A 21,038-nucleotide genomic window follows, 5' to 3' on the forward strand; every position below is an offset into this window, starting at 1 on the left:
CATTCACACTACAGTGGCAGAGTTGAATGGCTGTGAGAGACCATCTGGGCCACAAAACCGAAAATAGTTATTATCTGGCCCTTTAGAGAAAAAGTATGCCAACCTCTATGCTAAACAGTAATTCACGATGTTTCTACCCAAGTACTCCTAATGGTCAAGTAAATTATGGGACAGCCCAGGATGACTGGGGACAGGGGCTAATGCCGCCAGCAGCTCTCCTGAAATGTCTCCAAGTGTCACGGTTTTTTCAAACACAATTATGCAAATTTTGCATTCTGTGCCATAACATTTCTTCTAATATAACATGTCGGAAGCAAACTACCATAAAGTCATCGCTTCCCGAGAGAGGAATCACTGTAACCTGACGGCACCACGAATGCCCATCCTGGCAGCCCACCTGAGGGAGGCACCCCATGTGAGCAGCTCGGATGAAACAACAGACACAGGACCTCTGCACCTGGGGCCCTACTGCAACCCCACAGCGGTGTCCAGAGCAGGTCGCTTACCCTCTCCCAGCCCTCCTCTCCTAACTTTAAAAACGTGAGCATCCCCCTCCCACCCGGGGCTGCTGGGGCAGAGAGAAGTCAGAAGACACTTGAAAGCTGTGGGCAAACAGGAATTGTTGAATCTGAGTACAGATGCCAGCTGAGTTGGAAGGAAGAGCTGGGACACCAAGAAATCCTGCTTTTTTGCTACTAAAACAGATATATCAATAAAGGAAATGGAGTAGTCTTTTTAAAAGACAAAAATCACAATGTGTTTCCATATTAGAGAATCGGCCAAGTCAAGTCCCTCACCCCTCTTCCAGCAGCCTCCACTTGCGCCCACCCTGCCTTCTCCCCTTCCCTGAGAAAGGTGACAATAAGATCCGGAAGGCCACCTCTGGTCAGCCCCTCCTCTTATTTATGTTTCCTGAAGTGAAAAGCCTCCTACATTGTTTTGTTTTCTTCCCAAATACTAACAGTCTGCAAACAGTAAGTCTGAAAATATTTAGCTCAGCTGCCAATCATAAAAGATCGTTAGCAACCTCAACAACCAAAAATCTCTAATTTACAACTAATCCGATTGCGCAAATTGCATCTTCTAACGACAGACCACCTAAAAAACCGACTTCCTGTAAACATACCACTCTGCTGGGTTTTCTAATTGAATCAAATCCTTATTTTGCTCTTTAACTACAAGGAGCTCACTTTTTGCGACATGGGGCAGAATTTTTTTTATTTTTAAGAGATATAGAAGTAATCCCCAAGTAGGAGCCCAGGTAGGAGCCCGAAGGGTCATATGCTCCAAGTCAATGACCAGCAGTCCCTTGCCGCGGGGCTGCGGGTCCGTCTGTCTGCCCTGCCTTCCATACGCCGCCTGCTCCCTTAACACTTGCTGACTCCTGCCTCCAGTGGTTGAGTGCTATCGGGAAGGGAGACTGTAAAATGGGTCTGAAGTAAGCATTCTAGAACACAGAGGAAGGAATATTTAAATCTGCCTGGAGGTGGTCCAAGAAGGTTTCATCCCTGTAGGAATGACAGGCCAAATATCTCCACTTCTCCCACTCCCACCTCCCATTTCTGGTCTGTATGCCCTGAGTTCCTGGAAACTTCTCAGTCCCAGCCAAACCAGGACAGCCAGTGACCCTACCTTTATCCAGCCCTGCTTTTCTCCCTATAATCGGGAATCTGCCATTCATTGTTTGCCTGTAGCGCGCTGCCTCCCGTCCCCGACCCTGACCCTGCATGGGTAACAAGTAATCACCCAACCCTTCCCGGTAACGGCCCCTCCACTCAGAAGCTTCCATCCCAGAGACGTCCTCGTCACACAAACACCCCACGAGGAGGAACCATCACCTGGGCGGCGGAAGGTACGTGGACTCGTGGCGAAACAAATCCCTCTTTGCCAGGGACTCCACTCTAGGAGGACAGCTCCAAGTGGAGGAAAATGGAAACGGGATATACAAATTCAATCTATCAAATCTCCTATTTATTTTATGCAAAGTTTTCCTGGTGCTTATTAATGCCAGCTTTCCCTCTACCATTTAATCTCTGCTTCCATTTCATTCTTGGAGGCCTGTTATTATTCTAATTCAGCATTTGGATGACTTCATTTCCGCTCAAGTACACCCAGGTCAACTTGGATAGAAAAGAAAGAGGAGGAGAAGAAAAATAATCAGCTAAAAGCTATTAAATATCAGCCGTGTGCCTCATGATTGGTTTTAAAGGCAGTGGTGAGGTTAGCAACAGTCAGAAACTCAACCCTTCTTGCCTCTTCCTGCATATTAACATTTTTCTGGGGCTCTCCCTCTTATGGCTTCGAATGTAAATAAAGCCCCGATTGGTAGCCCACTTTGCGCTAATTCACAAATACCCAGTCTGAATATGCAGAGCTGTAAAACTTTAGAGGGTGGTAACTTGACGGATCCGGCCCTTCTACAGAGAGACTAATTCTCAGAGGACAAAAGGGGAGGGGGGGAGGAGACGGAAAAAGAAAGAAAAGAAAAGCATACCCGACCCATGTAATGGGGTATCCAATCCACGGGGTAGGGGGTGGGTAGGAGTCTCCATATCAATGTTCACTCCACCAAACAATGGAATTCCATTTCTATGCCAAGTCTAAATGAACTGAGCTTTCTCTTCCCTAAGAACCACTCCTTGCACCCACTGGCACAAGCTTGAACCATGATTTCTCAGACACTTGCAGTTCCCACAGAAGTCAGTCCAGGGGGAGAAAGGCTTTCTTTCTCATGCTAACAACTCCATTGTGAGTGCCGTCTTCTGAGCCTGCCGGGAGGGCTCTGGGAAGGTGAGCCGGTGGGAGTGCTTAATACCCCTTCCCCATCAACCCCCACAGGCTCATTAACTCCCTCCTGCCTGGGGGCCTCCCCCTTCCTGGGCCTTCTGCTTCTGGGGATGCTGGGGGGGGGGGGGGTGGGCGCTAGAAAATTAAATCAAACTCCACCATCCTGGGAAAGCACAGTTAAACAGCCACGCCAGAAAGTTCGGGCCTGGTTCCTCTACCTACCAGGCATGTGACGCATGGAATTTGATTAGCATCATCTCAAAGTTTTCCCAGCTTGCTACCCAGAAGGCATCCTGTTTTGCTATTTGTATATTTTAAAAACATTGTTAACAGAGCAGTAATAATGTCTGCTGCATTTGCCCAACAAACAGCTGGCTGTATTTTAGACACTAAAAAGGAAATGTGAAGTTTTCCTAGAAACCTACTATTTCAGGAGTCCTTTTTTTAAGCAGGAGGAGAGGGGAGGGGAGGGAAGGGGAGGAAAGGAAAGAAAAGAAAAGGTAGGATTTGGAAGTCAGATCGTGAGGCTGGAATGCTCAATTTCTAACTTGCCTCACTCCACTGGCTGTAGCAGAAATTGGTCTATGGAGGAAAAAGTTCATCAGGAAAACACAAAGTTGTTTTGTGTGGTAGGAGGCTTTACCTGCAAAGCCCAGGGATCACATTACCTGTGGGTACTGCTTGTCTGCTTGCTGCCACCTGGTCTGGGAAGCTGAGGCAGACAGACAAGGGAGGTTCTGGCTAACTGAGGCTCTTTGCACTCAGCAGCTGTGCCGGGGTCAGAGGGCAAATAAAGTCCCCTCCCCCCCGTATGACACACTTCCGAAGGGAGAGACTGACACAAACCAGACAGAGAATTAATAAAACATGAGGACAGTGTTGGCCTTGTTCTGGGTTATTACAGGAAGAAAATTGAACACAAAAGTAGCCTTCAGCATGGCCAGCCAGGGAGGGAAGAGCAACGGGGGCCCTTCCTGGTCCACTCCACAGCTGTAACTCAAGAAGGTCTGAGGAACATCAAGGCTTTCCAGAGCAAAGGCGAGCAGAAGACAGGCGAGGCATGGACACGCTGGCCACTTTCCAGTCAGTCCACCTGGACAAACCACTTCAGAAGACAAACGCTTCCTGGGAGCTTTGGTGCCCACAAAGGACACACGGGAACTTTTGTTTTCCAGGCCTGGTGTGAGCAAACCACACACCGCACGGAGCCCCATTTATCTACAACACACATTTGGAAGCGATAAAACGTCACCTCAGAATCACAGTCCACCGTCAGAAACACGGCAAAGTTGCTTATTTATTTTCTACCGAAATGCTTGCCTTTCAAATTTCAAAGGCTTTCTAATATTATTACGCTAGAGCTTCCTCTCCTCTCACAAGCAGTATCAAAAGGACAATCTGGGCAGAGGCCACAAGCACCCCACCTGCACATACAACCCGGAGTGAGGAAGTCATCGGTGTCAAACACGTCCTTCGAGCGCACCCTCCGATCATCCCACACACGGGCGGGATATATGAAAAGATCCCACCATCTTAAAGCGCCAATTCATTCTTATTTTCCATCTTTTTCTTTCCTCCAGAAGCCTTCCAGCACCATTCCCTGTAGCTCAAGTTCACGTTTGGAGGCCCCCACACAAACCCACTCCACCAAAAGGACTTCAGAGGACCCTTTCCACCTCACTTCCATGGGGGCTCCCTTTGATGGGACCTAAAGAGCTCCAACTCTCCAGACCCCATTTCCTTGAAGGCCTCCTCCTGCCAGCCACCAGGGCGAGGGGCTGGCCCAGGAAGGGGTTAAAGCCCTCATGTCAAACCGCAAACTCGGGCACTGGCCCAGAAGGGACATGGGAACCAGGGCAGCCAGTGATAAAGGCCGGATTGTAGCAGCCCACTGAATTGGAAATGACTTGTAGGCCTAATGAAACAGAACTTTGGCAGTAAAACAGAATGAAAGGAATGAGACAATAAAAGGCTGGAACAAAGGGTGCAGAGTCGTTGCAGCTTAGCAAAATAAGCTCACTTTGTTGGTGGGGAAAGCCAAAGCCGATTAGGATAAACCAACGACTGAGCGCGAGTCTTCCAAACTAATTACACAGTTCACCATGTGAAGTATAATTGGAAGCCTCCAGATGCGGGCTGCTTTGCTTTCACAGGAGTTCTATCAAGTGAGAATTACCTAGTGAGCTCGGCACTGAACGGCCCTGTCATCCAGGTGAACAGCTGAAAGGCGTAGAGCTGCTCCATCCGGGACGAAGCCGAGAACTCATTAAGTTTAAAGGCCTCTGTTTGATCTCCCAAATCCTATAAGTGAGAATTTAAGAAACCGGTACTTTTAAGGAGGGGCCGAAAGGGGAGAAGGCGGAAACCCACGCCCACGGAGCTTCTGTGATCCCAGTGCTTGTTAATTACCAAGCTGGGCTCTTCCGGATGGCGATGCGGGGAGCAAGGTGGCAAACCCTCCAACCGGTTGTCTGGGTCTGTACGTGCCGACCAGGGCATCACTCACGTGCCACTTTCTGGAATGGTCTGCGTACATCATTCCTGGACGTATGAAAATTGGGAGCACAGATAACGTCCGCTAGGGAACCTGACGCGCGAAAATAAATTCCTGCACATCGACATTCTTGACAAATGAACAAAACCGGCTCCCTAGGAGTGCAGGGGCTGCTACGTGGTGAAGTAGGAGATGAGGTTTTTATAAACAGTGAAAAGAGGCCTGATGGTACAAAAATGAACGACTGTCTGGGCCCTCCCCAGCATGGGATTGTATCATGATCTCGGACGACTCAGGACCTTTCTCCGCATCAGTCCGGTCATCTACATGATAGTCCACCCATCCTGCTTGATGGTCCTGAGAATCGGACTTTAAAATGCATCAAAGAGCTCAGCACAAAGCACACATCCCTCCAAGTCAGAAACACCCAACTCACAGCCAAAGAATCTGCATAGTAAAATCTGAACTTCATGAAGTCTGACTCTTCATTAACTCAGATCTAGCACGTGGAATAAGGAGTTAGAAATACTCTACGGGTCCCTGGATCTTACTCATAGGATGAAGATTCTGGTTTATAAATAGCAGCTTTTTCCAAATAGAGAATCCCTTCGCTGTTCCAGCATCATGCAGTCCAGAAACTAACTCTACCACTGTTAGGACGGTTTCACTTATTATATCATGCCTACTACTATTGATAATACCTTGTTTTGGTTACAGTCTATGGATACCTTCGGTACCCATCTATCCATCTATCCACCTATATACGTTTGTATTTTTTTTTTTTTGAACATTTTATTTGAGAGAGACAGAGAGAGAGAAACCATGTATGAGCAGGGGGAGGGGCAGAGGGAGAGGGAAAAGCAGATTCCCTGCTGAGCAGAGAGCCTGATGTGGGGCTCAATCCCAGGACCCTGGGATCATGACCTGAGCAAAACGTAGACGCCGAACCAACTGAGCCACCCAGGTGCTCCTGTACGTTTAAACGTACTTTCTAGATTATTGAATTTGCAAGCTTGAAACCAACCTTAGGAATAACCTAGTCCAAGGGCTGGCAAATCATGGCCCACAGGACAAATGTGGCCCACCACCTGTATTTATAAATAAAGTTTTATTGGAACACAGCCACATCTAATTATGGCTATGCCATAGCTGCTTCCTCCATACAAAAGCAAACAGTTATGATGTAGACCATACGCTCCATAAAGTCAAAAACATTTCCTATCTGACCCTTTACAACCTTTTCCAATTCCTTCCCTTAGAGGAGAAAGCGAGGCCAGGAAAGACGTGGCCTGTTGAGGGGTCACAGTGGGGTCACTGCATGGTCAGGCCCAGCACGAGAGCCTGGAATACTTCTACCTTACCTTCCTCTAATGACAGCATCAGAACAGCTATCCAAAGGGGCAAGGATGGCCATCCAAGTGAGCAGAACCCTTATGCCAATGGCCACACTTCATAATCTCATCTTAAATATAAACAAGTAATGGCATCCCTAACCAGGGGGGTGGGGGTAAGTTTCTGGGAGGAAGGTGGGTGAAAAGCACAAAAGGGTTTACAAACCTCCAATTTGAGTTATTTAAAGTTCTCGGTGTGTCATTCTGCACCCACTCCACTTACAGTAATGACATATTTAAACTCCCTTAGCTCAGCCCCATGATAGCAGTCTTACCGATCTTGATTGCCACCTGAAATAAACAGTTGAAGCAGCTGCCACCTCAGGCACAATGGGAAGAGTGAGAGGAGAGAGGAATGACAGCGAGGGAAACCTAAAACGCGGGTGGCAAACCCCGAATGGGGCTTGGAAGGATGGAAAGTTCTGGAAGTGTGGGAAGAGGAAGTAGGGTTTGAATTCTAGCTGTTATCCTGCCTTACCTGGGTAACCTCCCTGACCCTTAATGCTCACCTCTGTCAAAGGGCCAGATGACACCCAAATCCGCCGTGCAGATGAAATGAGGCAATCTATGTCTGTTCCCAGCACTGCCCTGGCCTGTGGACCAGCACAGTCTCTTCCTTCCTTTTGCACCCTCCCCACCCTCAGCCCATCGTGTGGACTGATCCGAGGCTGCAACAGGGCCCAGAGTTCAGATTCTGGTATCAGACAAACCTGGAAGGGAAGCCTGCATCCAGCTCTACCTTTCATGGTGGGGAGAGGGGTTGACCCCAAGTCAAAGACTCAATCCCACCTAGACTCCATTTAACACGCTGCAAAAACAATGCAAGACCCCCACCAACCTCCTGGAGAAGAATTAAATGAGATAATACAAGTCAATGGCCTGGCCCAGGACTTAATGCAGTACGTAGTCACTGATAAAATTCCCCCTTGCTAACTTGCTGTTAACCAACCAAAAAGGGCCCCTAACGACTTTCCAGATGAGAATGTGTACAAGTACGTGAGTCTAGCTGACACAGGGGTGTGTGCGTTCCGTTTTCTTCAACCAGAATATAAACTGCTGAAGCCTGGAGGCGGTCTGCCGACGCGTCACTGGGCTGAGGCTGCCTTAGGGCCTCGCAGCACGTCTCCTCTTTTTTTTTTTTTTTAATTCATTTGACAGAGATCATAAGTAGGCAGAGAGGCAAACAGAGACAGAGAGGGAAGCGGGCTCCCCACTGAGCAAAGAGCCTGATGTGGGGCTTGATCCCAGGACCCCGACACCATGACCTGAGCCGAAGGCAGAGGATTTAACCCACTGAGCCACCCAGGCGCCCCACGTCTCCTCTCTTTTGATGGCTCTGGTTCCAAGTGAATTATACCAGAATCCTGAGAGGTGGTGGGCCCTGCCCACGGGGGCACAGACGTGACACCATCCACCAGCACAAGGAGGAATATAAGCCCTCTGAAGACAGACCCAGACAACGCACCGACCACATGCACGAAACAAGCCCTAAGAAGTGTATTACGGTTTTGATACATTCAAAAGCCTCCTTAGTCCTTTAATAAAACATCTGATAAGTTTACACGTCCTGCTGGAATCTACAAATGTTACTGCTAAATTAACCGAGCAGCTTCAGCCCCAGCGCGGGCCACACCAGGGAAGACGGGCTGTGACTACCTCCCTGACAAGGGGTCAACTCTTCTCGGGGCCAGGATAGCTGCGGCCCTGGGCCCGGCCAAAGCTGGCAGAGCTTCCCACGGCGGGCTCACCGGCTCCCAGCCGTAAGTGCTAACGGAAAAAGACAGAAAGAGAAAGGGAGAACGAGAGACAAATAGAAGCCTGGAAGTGGGAGCAAGCACAGGTCCGGCAGGTGCCGGCCTGTCCGAAATATTCTAACAGCCCAACTTCCCTGACACCCACAAATAGGACCACAAGATTCCAGGTTATGGCTCAATAAAGAAACCCCACCTCATGTTTGCTCCTGGCCTTGTTTTAGAGGCAGAACTGTAGCAAAGGGGCTCACACTTGCCAGCCTTCCATGACACAAGCTGGGCCTGTCTCCTGTGATTATTTCCAGTCTCTCCCCCCAGGCAGGGTGGGGCTGGGCGGGGGACCAAACCCCCCACCCCCCCCACCTGTGCTTTGAGCGAGTCTTGAAGAGAAGTACATGGTCACCGACACACTAAGCAGTTCTGCAAAAACGGCCAGAATGAATCACCCCCAACTGGCAATGCAAGACGGTGCCATGGGGAGGGCGTCTTTCCTAAGCAACCTGGAAGGGCAGTGAAGTGCCATGCTGAATGCCAAGCCCGGCTGGAGGAGCCTGGTCTCTCTTTGTTGCATGTCTCCCATCCATACACAAATTGGAGATGACCACAGATGGGAAAAATCTCCGTTTTAAAGCTACATAGTGATCACGGCCCTCATCACGGCTTACAACTCGAAACACCCAGGGATGAGGTCTGAGCTGCCCATCACCTTGAGCAAACAAATAAAAGCACAGAGCCTTCAGGCCAGGCAGTGGGCAGCAGTGCCTGGTAGCACCCAGGCCCAGCAAAATAGATGTCACCAGGGGTGACATGAGTGACAGAGCTCAGAACAGGTGCAGTGTCATCTCATCCCACCCCCTCCCCCTACCACCACCATTTCAGCCCGACAGCAGCAGGGATGCGGACCTGTGCAAGGGGGACCTTCGCACACCTGGACCTGGACTCCCAGAACAACATCTACAGCGACTCGAAGACAGGAAGCAGAGGGCCACCGCGGCCAACCAGCTGCCAGCCTCCTAGGACATGGCAGCCAGAGGAGAGGTACCACACAAGGCCCAAAAGGCCAGTCTCCCCGCCCCAAGCTGCCCTGTCAGAGCCCGGGGACCATGCAGCCATCAGAGGAACGCTGCTTTCCAAGGCACCAGCTCCTCACCAGTTAGAGAGAGGCTGAATTAAGCACGTTGCCCACAGTGGCATATCCCGACTGTCCATCTGCTGACTGTGTCTGTCCCCTACATATTCCCACTCCGATTCCTGGCTGACCGGAGGTATTCTGTGTTGCTCCCGGGCTGGTTCAGCAACAGAGCCCAGGGGATCCATTTTACACCTGTCTCCCACACGCTGACAGGTACAGGCCCAGCATCTTCCCCGAGTCTCCTTGGGCATCTGACAGGGAAAGGCTGAACAGCGCAGGACCCCAGGGAGCCTCCTCTCTTAATGCACCTTCCAGAAAGGCACAGAATGCCGCCCAGCACCGACTCACAGCCCTCTAGCAGCTTCTGCGGGAGCTCCTGTCCTGTGAGTCACAGCCCCGCGTCCCTCCCCAGCCGCTGCCACCAGCACCACCGGCTCCCAGCCCAGACCCCACATGGCCAGCAAATGCCAGCGACACCATACTGAAAGGCCGCTCTGTCTGCTCCTGCAGGCACGTGCGGCACCACGCCGACCACAAGCCGGACTCTTCCACAGCAGCTCCTGACAGATTTCACTTAGATCTCGACGACCCAGGGCAAGGACAAGGGTGTGCAAGGACAAGGTTCTTGAGGACGCAGCTGCGGCAGACGGAGGGGCCGCGGCGGCCACCAGCCCCACGCGCCGCTTACCTTGCCGAACTGTTCGAAGTACTGCTTCACGTCTTCCACCACCGTGTTCGCAGATAATCCGCCTACAAATATTTTCTTTGTTCTTGTGACCATCTGCAAGAAGCGACAAGAGGAGGACACGGGTTAACCAGGTTATCTGAAGCAACGCTCGCGAAGGCGCGGAAACAAGCCGCTCTCCACGTTCCTCTAGGAAGGCAATTTCAGATAAATTCGAGCTGTACAGCGCGGGCCTTTTAGACATCTCAGAGCGCTGGAGACAGCCACGCTGGAGATCTCGGGCCTTCGGGCCACAACCTGCAAGCCTGGGTTTCATACAGACACAGAGCGGACTTCAGAACCTCTAAGCCACCATACACAGCTTCATTCTGATTTCTGGCACAAAGAGAAAAGTGGCACATCAAAGCTATTTTAAACCTAAGAGATGTGAACAGAACAGAATCATGTGCATAAAAATCTGCTGCCCAGAAAGTACCATAAAATTTGTCAATAAGAAAGTCACACATGGGCGCCTGGGTGGCTCGGTGGGTTAAGCCTCTGCCTTCGGCTCAGGTCATGATCTCAGGGTCCTGGGATGGAGCCCCGCATTGGGCTCTCTGCTCAGCGGGGAGCCTGCTTTCCCCCCTGCCCCCGTCTGCCTGCCTCTCTGCCTGCTTGTGATCTCTCTCTCTCTCTCTGTCAAATAAATAAATCAATCAAAAAAAGATGAAAGAAAGAAAGAAAGAAAGAAAGAGAGAGAGAGAGAAAGAAAGAAAGAAAGAACAAGAAACTCACACATCATGCAAACATATGGATGGGCTGTCTACACCAAGCTGACAGACACCGGCCCTGCACACAGGGGCCACCCTTCGAGCTCGGACCTCATTCTCCTTCCCCTCTTGATTCCTCACCATTCGCCCTGACTCACTCTACACTCAGTCAAGCCCCGCTAAGCCCCCAGGATCTGCCCCTTCATCCATACAAGCCCTTCTCCCGAGAACGCCTCTCTGTGCCTAGATCTCCCACAGCAAGTCGTAACCATCCCTCAAGATCCAACGACCTTCTCCAAAACACAAGCTATCTATGCCGTCACCACATCCAGAAGCTGTCCCCCACCTCTTCTGAAACCCTAACACCATACCCACCAGCCTGTCCTGGCACCCACTTCTTCCCACCCAGTGCAGAAATCATGGGTGATCCTATCTTTCTTACTTCCTCCCCAGACACTGAGTTCCTGATTCCTCTCGGTACCCTCCCTCCACAATGCCAAGTAGGCACCAGGCACAGAGAATCCCACCCCAGTGGGACCCCAGTGTCTTCTCCGATGGGAAGAATGAATGGCTGTGGTCACGTTTCAGAATCCCAACAGTTCTAAAGCAAATGACACAAACGGTGCAGAGACAGAAACAAACATCCTGGGCAGGAGCCAAGAGTGGAACAAGAAAATAAATTTTATTCTGAACACTGAGTCTAGGCTGTGTGTGTGTTTCAGTTTGGGTTTTTTTTTTTTTTTAATGTGCTACTAAGAACAATTTTATTTAAATGTTAAATAAGAACAGGGTCTCACCTATTTGGCTGCACATAATAAAAGCCCAAAGTCTTAACCTGACAAGAGAAACTGTCACGATGTACACATCTAGCAAATCATAATGTTTGTACACTTTAAATATCTCATAATTTTGTCAATTCACACCTCAGTAAAACTGAGGGGAAATGTTTTATGAGAACATGTAAATAAAAGCATGACTGAAATCCCAAAAATAAGTGAATAAGATGAAGCTGAGAATGTTAAACACACACACACACACATATACACACAAAATGTCATTTGTGTCCATGACAATTCGATGTGGGAGGCCTAAATACAGGGGCTGTGGCTGCCAGGATCCCCACTGTCCCCCAGGCTGAGACACCCTGGCTGAGGGAACAAAGGACCAAGCCACCTCTCTGAGGAGCACCCTGGCTGAGAGCCCCCTGGGTGGGGACGGGTGGGCTGTGCTGAGGAGCGCCCCCCTGAGGTCTGGCCCCATGCTCTGCACCGCACAGTCCCAGATGGGTGCATTGGTCCCAACTAACCCCCAACTCCCATCAATCAGGACTCACGATGGCCGTGAACAGAAGGAGGCTCCCAGACTTCAAGGAGCTCCAGCTTTGGTTTGGCAGCTTCCAGGAGGGACACTTACCACCACAGCCCACTGACAGAGCCCCACCTGGAGCGCCCCTGTAGCGGGCTTGCTGCACAATTTTACGAGGACATTGTGCTAGCAATTCTGCACACTTCCTATGGGCTCTGAGAGGCATGCAGTGATTACACACGTGTTTAAAGCTGTGATTTACCACTTTTCGTCTCTTTTCAGATGAACGGGAGAGGAGATGAGATCATGGACGTGAGAACATGCTACGAAGATCCCACCAGCATCTACAGTGTCAACTCCAAGAACCTCTCATTAACCAGTGGGCATCTTATTCTGCTCCTTACTGTCCACCTCCCTCCTCAGCCTTTCCGTAAGTCCCTCTGGAGGACAAGGTCACCTTCTCGTGAAACTCCATCAGTCCCTCTCTAGATTTCAATCTCTCCAGACACTCACTGACTGCCAAATTTTACTACCCTAACTTTCCTAATGGCATTCATTCAACAGATATGTTAAGTGCTAGGTCTTGGAGCCTACATTCCAATACAATGTAGAATTCAATCCACTATAAAATGGAGATATAATAATTAGCCTACCATGCAAGGCTCCTATTAGGACTAAATTAAATAACATATGCCAAAGTGTCTAGCAGGACACCAGGCAGATGTTAGGTAAGTGGTCACCGTAACTGAATCCAAAGTCAATTACTACGTTCATCCTTCAAGCTCAGAATAAATGTGTGACAGAAAGATATTTCACACAAAAATCTTTGATAAATCAAGTCTGGGTGCCCCGTTCTCTTCCACTGTAATTTCAAAACCACTTTCCTGCGTGATTTCAGATGGGCAAAGACTCCCCAATAGTTTCATTTCAGATTTCTCATTCCTTTTTTTTTTTTAAACCCAGCCAAGTAATTAAATATCTATAAAGACACGCTACTGTGATCCACAAACATGCATTAGTGGAATTCTCAACTTAAAGAAACTCTGGAGAAGCATTCTATAAAATGAACCCGATGGTGCCATTTACACATTGTTTAGAGACAGGTGGGTATAGAGCAGACCCTATTTATATTCCAAATGTTCACATGGACCCAGGTAATTAAATGAGTAATGTGTCTTCGTCCCAGATAACAGAACTCAACAGAATGTTCGTTCCCCAGTAACTGGTTAAATGGAAAGACCCCCCTTACACTCTCTACAGTTGCTCCACAGCCATAAACCTATCAAGCCAGAGCTTAGACACTGGGGCAGACAGCCAGACATAAATCTACACGTCCCCAAAACGTCTGTAAAGTACTTTTTTTTTTTAAGAAGGATGAGAAATCCTAGGCCCCAGACACTATGCCAAAGAGTCCAACTTACTAAAACATCCTCTCCAGGAACGGGCTCAGATACAGTGATCCCACTCTTCAGCAAATGCTAAAAGGAAACTGGTTTAATCAAAACCTTCCAGACGTGAAAAGGCCAGTGGGAAGATGTGCAACACTCAGTTAGCTATCCAACAGTGTCCTGGCTTTGGGAGAGGAGAGCAAGGCCAGGGGGCAACAGGGCTCTACACCCCAAGGGCACACTGGAGGAAGTGGGGGCGGGGTTACTTTGGGAATCCTGACGCCATCACAGCTAAATGGACAGTGCAGGGCTTGATGACTTGCGCTCCGAAGAGGGACACAGGAGGCAGGCAGAGAGGACTCCAGAATCACACGTTCTACCCTGTTTCCTTCCACCTCCAGGGCTGCTGGCGAGGACAGGACAGGGGCAGGGCTAGCTGTCATGTCCAGGCTCCCAGTGGGACTCACTGGAGGTCCTCAAATTCTTATCGATACTATCAAAGTTTCTGTGTCCACGTCTGTGCGCAGGCGTGCGTATGTGTGTGTGTGTGTCTGGGGAGAGTCTCTAGTCCCAAACCTTCCATCTTGGCTGCTACTTGCCCCAGGAATTGCCCAAGCATCCCCAGAGCTTAAACCCTCTTCTGACCTCGGAAACGGCAAGCAGGACACGTTACCGCGGGTCCCCCGACTCCACAGTCCTTTGTGTTATAAAAAGTCCTCTCCACCCACAGTGGAGAGAGCCACCTGTGTTTTCTTCCTGCGCCAGGCCCTTTGGGTAACTGTTTCCTGACCCACAGCCCTCACGCCCATATAGCACTTAACCACACAAAGTAAGGGAAGCTGGCCACTGCACCAAAATGCTCAGGCAGCCCCAGGCGGTCCCCACCGTGCCCCCAAATGGGAAGAGCCATCCATCTGTTCCAGAGAAGGCTCAATCCAAAATCCATTAGGAAAAGAAGCTTAAATGTCCTTTGCATGGAGTTTTTGGTGGAGGGGTTGTAGAAAACACTTTGTGCAAATGCTTTCCACTCTTTAAGACACTAGATACCCACCAAGAGCCCAGCGCCCTTGGGGACAGCCACCTCTCCAAACAGATGCCCTTCCTTTTATAGTCTCAGGCGGCACTCCGGGAATGTGTATGTGTGTGTGCACACACACATCAGGGGGTTGGGAGGGTTCAGGCTCTCACAAATCACGGCTGCACATTCTGCATCTAGACCCGTAATTTAACTAAACACCACTGCTCTCCACACCTCTTGGCTCCACAAAGAAAACCCCAGCACCCATTCCAGTTTGGAAAATTGCTGTTTACCCATAAGAACTGGCCAAAGCCAGCTGCTAACCAGAGCTGCCCAGAACACCCCACCTTCCTGCTTCTGACCAAAGAGCTGCTTTTTTTTTTTTTTGAAGTTTCAAAAAAATCCCTTTTAAAAAATGTGTTTGCATCTGAAAGGGTCACTCAGAGTGGGGCCGCTGGTTGTATTTTTGTAAAACAGGATAAAGCAGATGAATGTGCATGTGTCTGCGTGTGTGTGTGCGCGCGCGCGCGCGCGTGCTAAAAGCAAAAGGCAGAGGTATTAGAAAGGAGAAAGTACTTTGAAGAATGAGACTGATGGGGAGAACTTAGCTCTAGGAGCTCTGTCCCAAAGATATCAGTTGTCACACAGTAAAACAACAATAACTATGGGGCTCCTGGGTGGCTCAGTCATTAAATGTCTGCCTTCAGCTCAGGTCATGATCCCAGGGTCCTGGGATTGGGCCCCACATCTGGCTCCTTGCTCGGCGGGAAGCCTGCTTCTCCCTCTCCTACTCCCCCTGCTAGTGTTCCCTCTCTCGCTGTGTTTCTCTCTGTCAAATAAATAAGTAAAATCTTTAAACACACACACACACACACAATAACTAAACATGTTTCTCCTTCTGACAAATGCATGGAAAGGTAGGACATGGCTCTAGAGAGTCTTGAATGGGTAGGAGAGAAGCCCAGAGAAATTAAGTCAGCTCTTGCCAATACCACGTTCCTGCAAAGAGCTCAGATTCCCCCTTTGGTGACACAGATGAGTCATCTTCACTGCCCAAGAGCACTGACTCATTTACAGAAGCTCTCCCATCTCTGGGAGCCCCAAGGTGGAGACAGCCCGGGGAAGATGTTAAGAATGCTAGTGCTGGGCAGGATTCTGCAAGCCTGACTGCCCATCATCCCCATTCTACAGATGGAAAAGTCAAGCCCCAGCAACATGGCTCATGTGCTGGTTAAAGGCAAAGCAGAATGATGAGGGAGAATGGATGTGCAGTTGGGTACCATGCAAATTCCATCCCAGACTCTGAATCGGGTGAACACTTTGTTCTTCAGATTCTTGGGTAAAACTGTATGTTCTCATTCTAGTGTTGGTTCCCTGTATCTGAAAATTAAGCCCAGTCTTTGTATGGCAAAGAAGCTCTCGCAGGGCTAACCAGGGTCACAGAAGTCCCAAACTCCACAGCCCCGTTCCACAGGGAGCTTCCTCTGAGGGACATGCCCTCTAAAACTCCCAAGTTCCCCCAGTATTTGTTTCCACCCTTCCCTCCTGCCTCTAAACTACCACTCTTGTTACCACTACTGCCACAGTATCTGAACCCAGTGGCAAAACTCACTGAGCACACAAAAACAGAACCCACGTACTAGAATTATCTCCAAATGATTCTAGAATCATATGTGGAAAAAGACCACAGTGAACCAGTTGACTGGAGTCCCCCCAAAATTCACGTCCACCCAGGTCTTTGGAAACATAAGGATCCTGCGATGAAATCATCCTGGGTGCAGGGAGGGCCCTAAATCCAATGACTGGGTTCTCCAAGAGGAGAAGGGACACACGCTACCCCTGGAAAGGCCATGTGAAGATGGAGCAGAGATGTGTCTACAAACCAAGGAACCCCAAGAATTGCCAGCAATTACCAGAAGGTAGCAGAGAGGCAGGGATGGCTTCTCCCTCACAGTTTCCAGAAGCAATGAGCCCTGCCAATGCCTTCACTGCAGACTTCTGGACTCCCGAACTCGGAGAGAAAACATCTCTAAGCGTTAATCCCTGAAGGCTGTCTTAATTTGTTAAGAAACCAATATGAAGACCTACCTGCCCCAGGCGCCCTACGACATGACAGCCCTGGCCTCACCTTTTCTTGGTGACCGTGGAGTAGAAATCCACATGGAGGCCCCCTGCCATCGTGGAGGAGGAGAACACTGCTCCCACATGTGACGGTCCGAATCTACCCTCCCAAGGAAGGCAGCCCACGCTCATCACGTGCATACCCGCCTTAGGGGACCACAGGGGCAAGTCTCTGCCTCAGAAGGTAAAGCGATACCTACTAGGAGATGAGGGAGTAACCCAAATGCTGCTCGGTGTTGCCCACAAAGTCTAGATCGCCCTGGCATAACACTTCCTACAAGCGGGGCCAGGGCTCACAAACAGGTGCCTACAAGATACCACCCAAGAGGTTGGGAGGAGACCAGGGTCTCCTGCGTCTCCCTTGGCGCTCAGAATGCTCTGCTCTCACCTCTCACTCCCTGCACGAGGGCTATGCCCTCCTCACGAGCTGCCTTACTCCGCCTCCTGTCAATCCCAGGTCAGGTCTCAGCCTCTCTCCCACAATCAAGGAATGGAGACTCGGAGATGGTATGTGTCTGACGTCTCACTGCACCAGAGTGACAAAAGACAGAGTCAAAATCTCCCTCCTATTCACTCAAGTGTCTCACCCCTTCATTTGTCTAAGGTGGTCTTCTTTCTTCCCAGCGGAAAAGTACAGCGGGGCCACGGGAGAGGACAGGGCACCAGGACGAGCAAGTCTGATGCAAAGATGCAGAAATGACAGGCCAGACGCTGCTGGTGGGGATGGACGTAAAATGGTGCCGTCCCTCAGACGATTACACGGCGAGTTACTAGGTGACCAACAGACAGGTCCACTCCCAGTGCATACCACCCCGTACACACCCATCTGTCCACCCAAAGCCTCACACAACATGTTCGTTGCAGTTCGTAAGAGTCAAAAAGTTGGAACAACCCAAATGCCCGGCAAGGATGAACAGATAAATTAAGTGCGATATGATCTGTGGAAGGGAGTATTATCCAGCCACAAAAAGGAACAAAATATGGACATATGCTGCAACATGGATAAGCCTCGAAGACATTATGCTAAGTGAGAGAAGCCCGTCACAAAAGGTCACACATGCTATAGGACTCCATGCCCAGGAAGGTTCATAACAGGGAATGCCACAGAGACAGAAAGTCGATTAGTGGTTGCTCAGGGCTGGGGGAGCAGGGATCATAATGGCAAAAGAGTAGCAGGTTTCTTTTGGGGGTTTTGAACATGCTCTACAATGGATTGTGGAGATGATGCATATATCCGTGAATATTCTAAAAACCACTGACCTGCACCTTAAATGGGTAAGCTGTATGGCACATGATTATATCTCAATAAAGCTGTTGTGGTTTTTTTTTTTTTTCCTATGACAGGCCAAAAAGATCCCTAAATAGAGAGTCTGTATGCAAAAAGGGTTTAAAAATAAACCCACGGGTCCCAGAAAGCATGCTCTCGCCTGCTACTGTATCCACCAGCTACATCCACGTGCTCTGTAATGATCCCCTGGTTGACCAATGGACAAAGGTGTAACAATATTTGATGTTGCCAACTGCAGAAATTAATTTAACTTCAGAGGAAACTAATTATAAATATAACCGCCAATGTTTTTCCGAGCTCTCTCTCCCATCTATAGCTACGAGCCAGAGAGCACTGGGGTTCAGGCTACAATTTGGCATTCCCTCTAAATAGCTTTAAAATTGGAAGGAAAAAAATAGCCTTCCTCTATATGGGGCTGGAATATAATTTACACACAATTATCCGGCATAGTCAGGTTACAACATTACCTCTGATTAAAACAACAGTAACTCACCTACCGGAGAACGTGATCTCGTAATGAAATGATCAGGCTGCTCCGGCGGGCTCCCACCTCCAACTCAGAGCCCTCTGCCTGGCTCCCTCCCAGGCTAATTTAAAAATACTACTTCCTTTTACACTTGGTTGGGGGGAAAGCTGCAGCCCTCATGGGTGACCTGTCCACAGATCAGTAACACAGTCATATCCTAGTCAGTGGCACTTGGACGGGGGGCTCCGGGGAGCAGCAGAAAGGGATGCAGAGACGGAGTGTTGCCTTGCAAAGCCCAGGAAGTTAAAGATCACGACCCACACTTCAATCCACGCTGGGGACCGAAGCGGCCGGCTGGCCATCACCCCAATCACAGGCACCCGACCTGTTCTGCACCCACAGGTAGCTTCTCCATCATGCCACCCTTCTTGGAGCCCCCACTCCCTAATACTCGCCACAGAGTGAGTCACGGGAGGCTCCAACAACTCTCTCCGGTGTTCTAATGATTGCCAATACGGAGACGCAATTAAAACCCATCAGCTTTTACAGCAGCGGTATTAAGCGAAATTAAGTAAGTACCCTTTACTGTTGCTGAATTTGCGAGGAAGCCGTGCATCCCTGCATACGAAAGAGGTGCTTCCAAAGCCCCAGCGAGACAGCGGAAGCAGATTCTGAGTGAACCCCAGAAAGAGGGAGGAAGCCCCGGGATGGCGGGGCTGTTGGGAACTCTGTGCCTTCCATCTGTGCCTGTCACGGCCGCCCACCCTGCAGCCTGGTGGGATTCTTCTCAACACCTGGAGGACGCCTCACGGTGAGGTTAGGGCCCTGGAGGTGGTGACGCCGATGACAGTCCAGGGTACCCCATGGTCCGGGCTGACCCAGCCTAGGTCAGTGATCCAAAGGACACACCGGTCCTCACTTTACAAACACGCTCTCTCCGCCCACCTGCTCGCATCGCCAAGCACATCTGTGTCGACTAAGGCAGAGTAAACGAGCACCGGGGCCCTGGTGGGTCAGATGAGAGGAGGTCAAGTCGCAGTTCTGGGCCTCCCTTCTCCCCTTGACCCCTGGGACACTGACCCCGGCGTGGGCAACGCCAACTGAGGCAGCAAATGCAGAACAGGAACTCCAGGAGAGCTCCCGGTTCCCAAACTGCTCCCTTCCTAAGACATTTCAGGTCAGCCGGGAGCCAATGCCAGAGAGATGGTTTCTCCACGGAAGTGAGGTTCTTCGAAACTCGCTGGAACCAGAAGTCAACACGCACGCCTTCCCGGACTGCCTGCCGGCTGAGATGGTGCACATACGCTCTAAGAAGGAAAACCAAGCTTGGGAGGGAGTTCCCTCTTCTGTACTTTGGGGAAGACTGCCTGAGAGAGAGACTTCTAGAACCCACCCCGGTGAGAACTAGACCCCTTCTTCTCATCAGCAACCAAGCAATGGCTCCTCTTAGGAAGGGAAAGCAGAGAAACTTTGCTGGCAGGCAGGCTCTGAAGCCAAGGCCGCCCATCCCCCAAGCCCTCCAGTTGATTTTGCCGAAAGAACAAATGGCAGCCTTAACCCTTAGCCTTGATTACCTTCATTAGCATATTTCAGATGTACACGGCAATCAGTTCTTGATGAGCAAGTTTTACCTAATCCACGAGCCGAGCCAGGCTGCAGGCTCCCCGACAGTCCTGTTGTGCAGCCGCCGCCAGGCCCAGCAGCACCCCAGCATCTCCTGGGGCGTCTTGAAAACCTAGAAGAGGCTGGCCCCACCCTCGGAATGCTGATCTCATTGGTCGGCAGTGAGGCCTGGGCATCCGTAGTTTTTAAACATTCTCCAGAAGATTCTAAGGTGCTGGCGGGGCTCTAGGAGAAGCGGCTTGAACCAGGGAGCACTGGCTTGAGCCCTAACTCAACCATTTCCCTAGTGTAACTGCAGGCAAGCCATGGGAAAAGTGGGGGCAAGAGCTACATGCCACAGAACTGCTCTAGGATCACCAGAGAGAAGTATGTGAACACACCTGGCACACAGTAGGAGCTCAGAAAATGCTGAATAGGAGAGTGACACTGGAGCCCGAGAGGGACAAGAAAACAAATGGTGGAGAATTGTCTCTGGTGACACACTCATCCATTCATTCTCTCATCACACCTGTTTTGAGGACCTACTGTGAGCCAAGTTCTGTGCACTAAGCTCCATGTATGTTAAGCAGAGCGAGATCTGGCGTCTGCTCTGAAGGTACTTCCTGTCAAGGAAGAGGCTGTGTTATGACAGCAAGGTGGAACTTTGGGGGCACCGGGCTGGACATGACTTGAAGCTTGAAGATCAACAGCAGGAGTAGCCTGGAAAGAAAGGGGAGAAGGACCTCCCCAGCAGGAGCAGCGGCTCTTCCACACTGGCCAAAAGGCCACAGGTGGATATGAATGACTGTGGCCAAGGTGTTAGAATGAAAGTAGGAGAGGGGCCAAGCCCAACAGGGAAGG

General features: G+C 50.1%; 1 protein-coding gene across 11 annotated transcripts in view; it reads right to left on the bottom strand.

The window, feature by feature from the left end:
• Positions 1–21,038, bottom strand: part of MSI2 (musashi RNA binding protein 2) — a 385,267-nt gene that overhangs the window by 241,575 nt on the left and 122,654 nt on the right. For all 11 annotated transcript variants that reach the window (XM_032871987.1, XM_032871986.1, XM_032871990.1 and 8 more), the window contains one exon: positions 10,244–10,336. In XM_032871987.1, the coding sequence (XP_032727878.1) occupies positions 10,244–10,336 (93 nt within the window). The remainder of the gene's footprint in view (positions 1–10,243; positions 10,337–21,038) is intronic.

Source organism: Lontra canadensis, unplaced genomic scaffold (assembly GCF_010015895.1).
Source record: "Lontra canadensis isolate GAN:19392208 unplaced genomic scaffold, GSC_riverotter_1.0 scaffold43, whole genome shotgun sequence".
NCBI lineage: Eukaryota > Metazoa > Chordata > Mammalia > Carnivora > Mustelidae > Lontra > Lontra canadensis.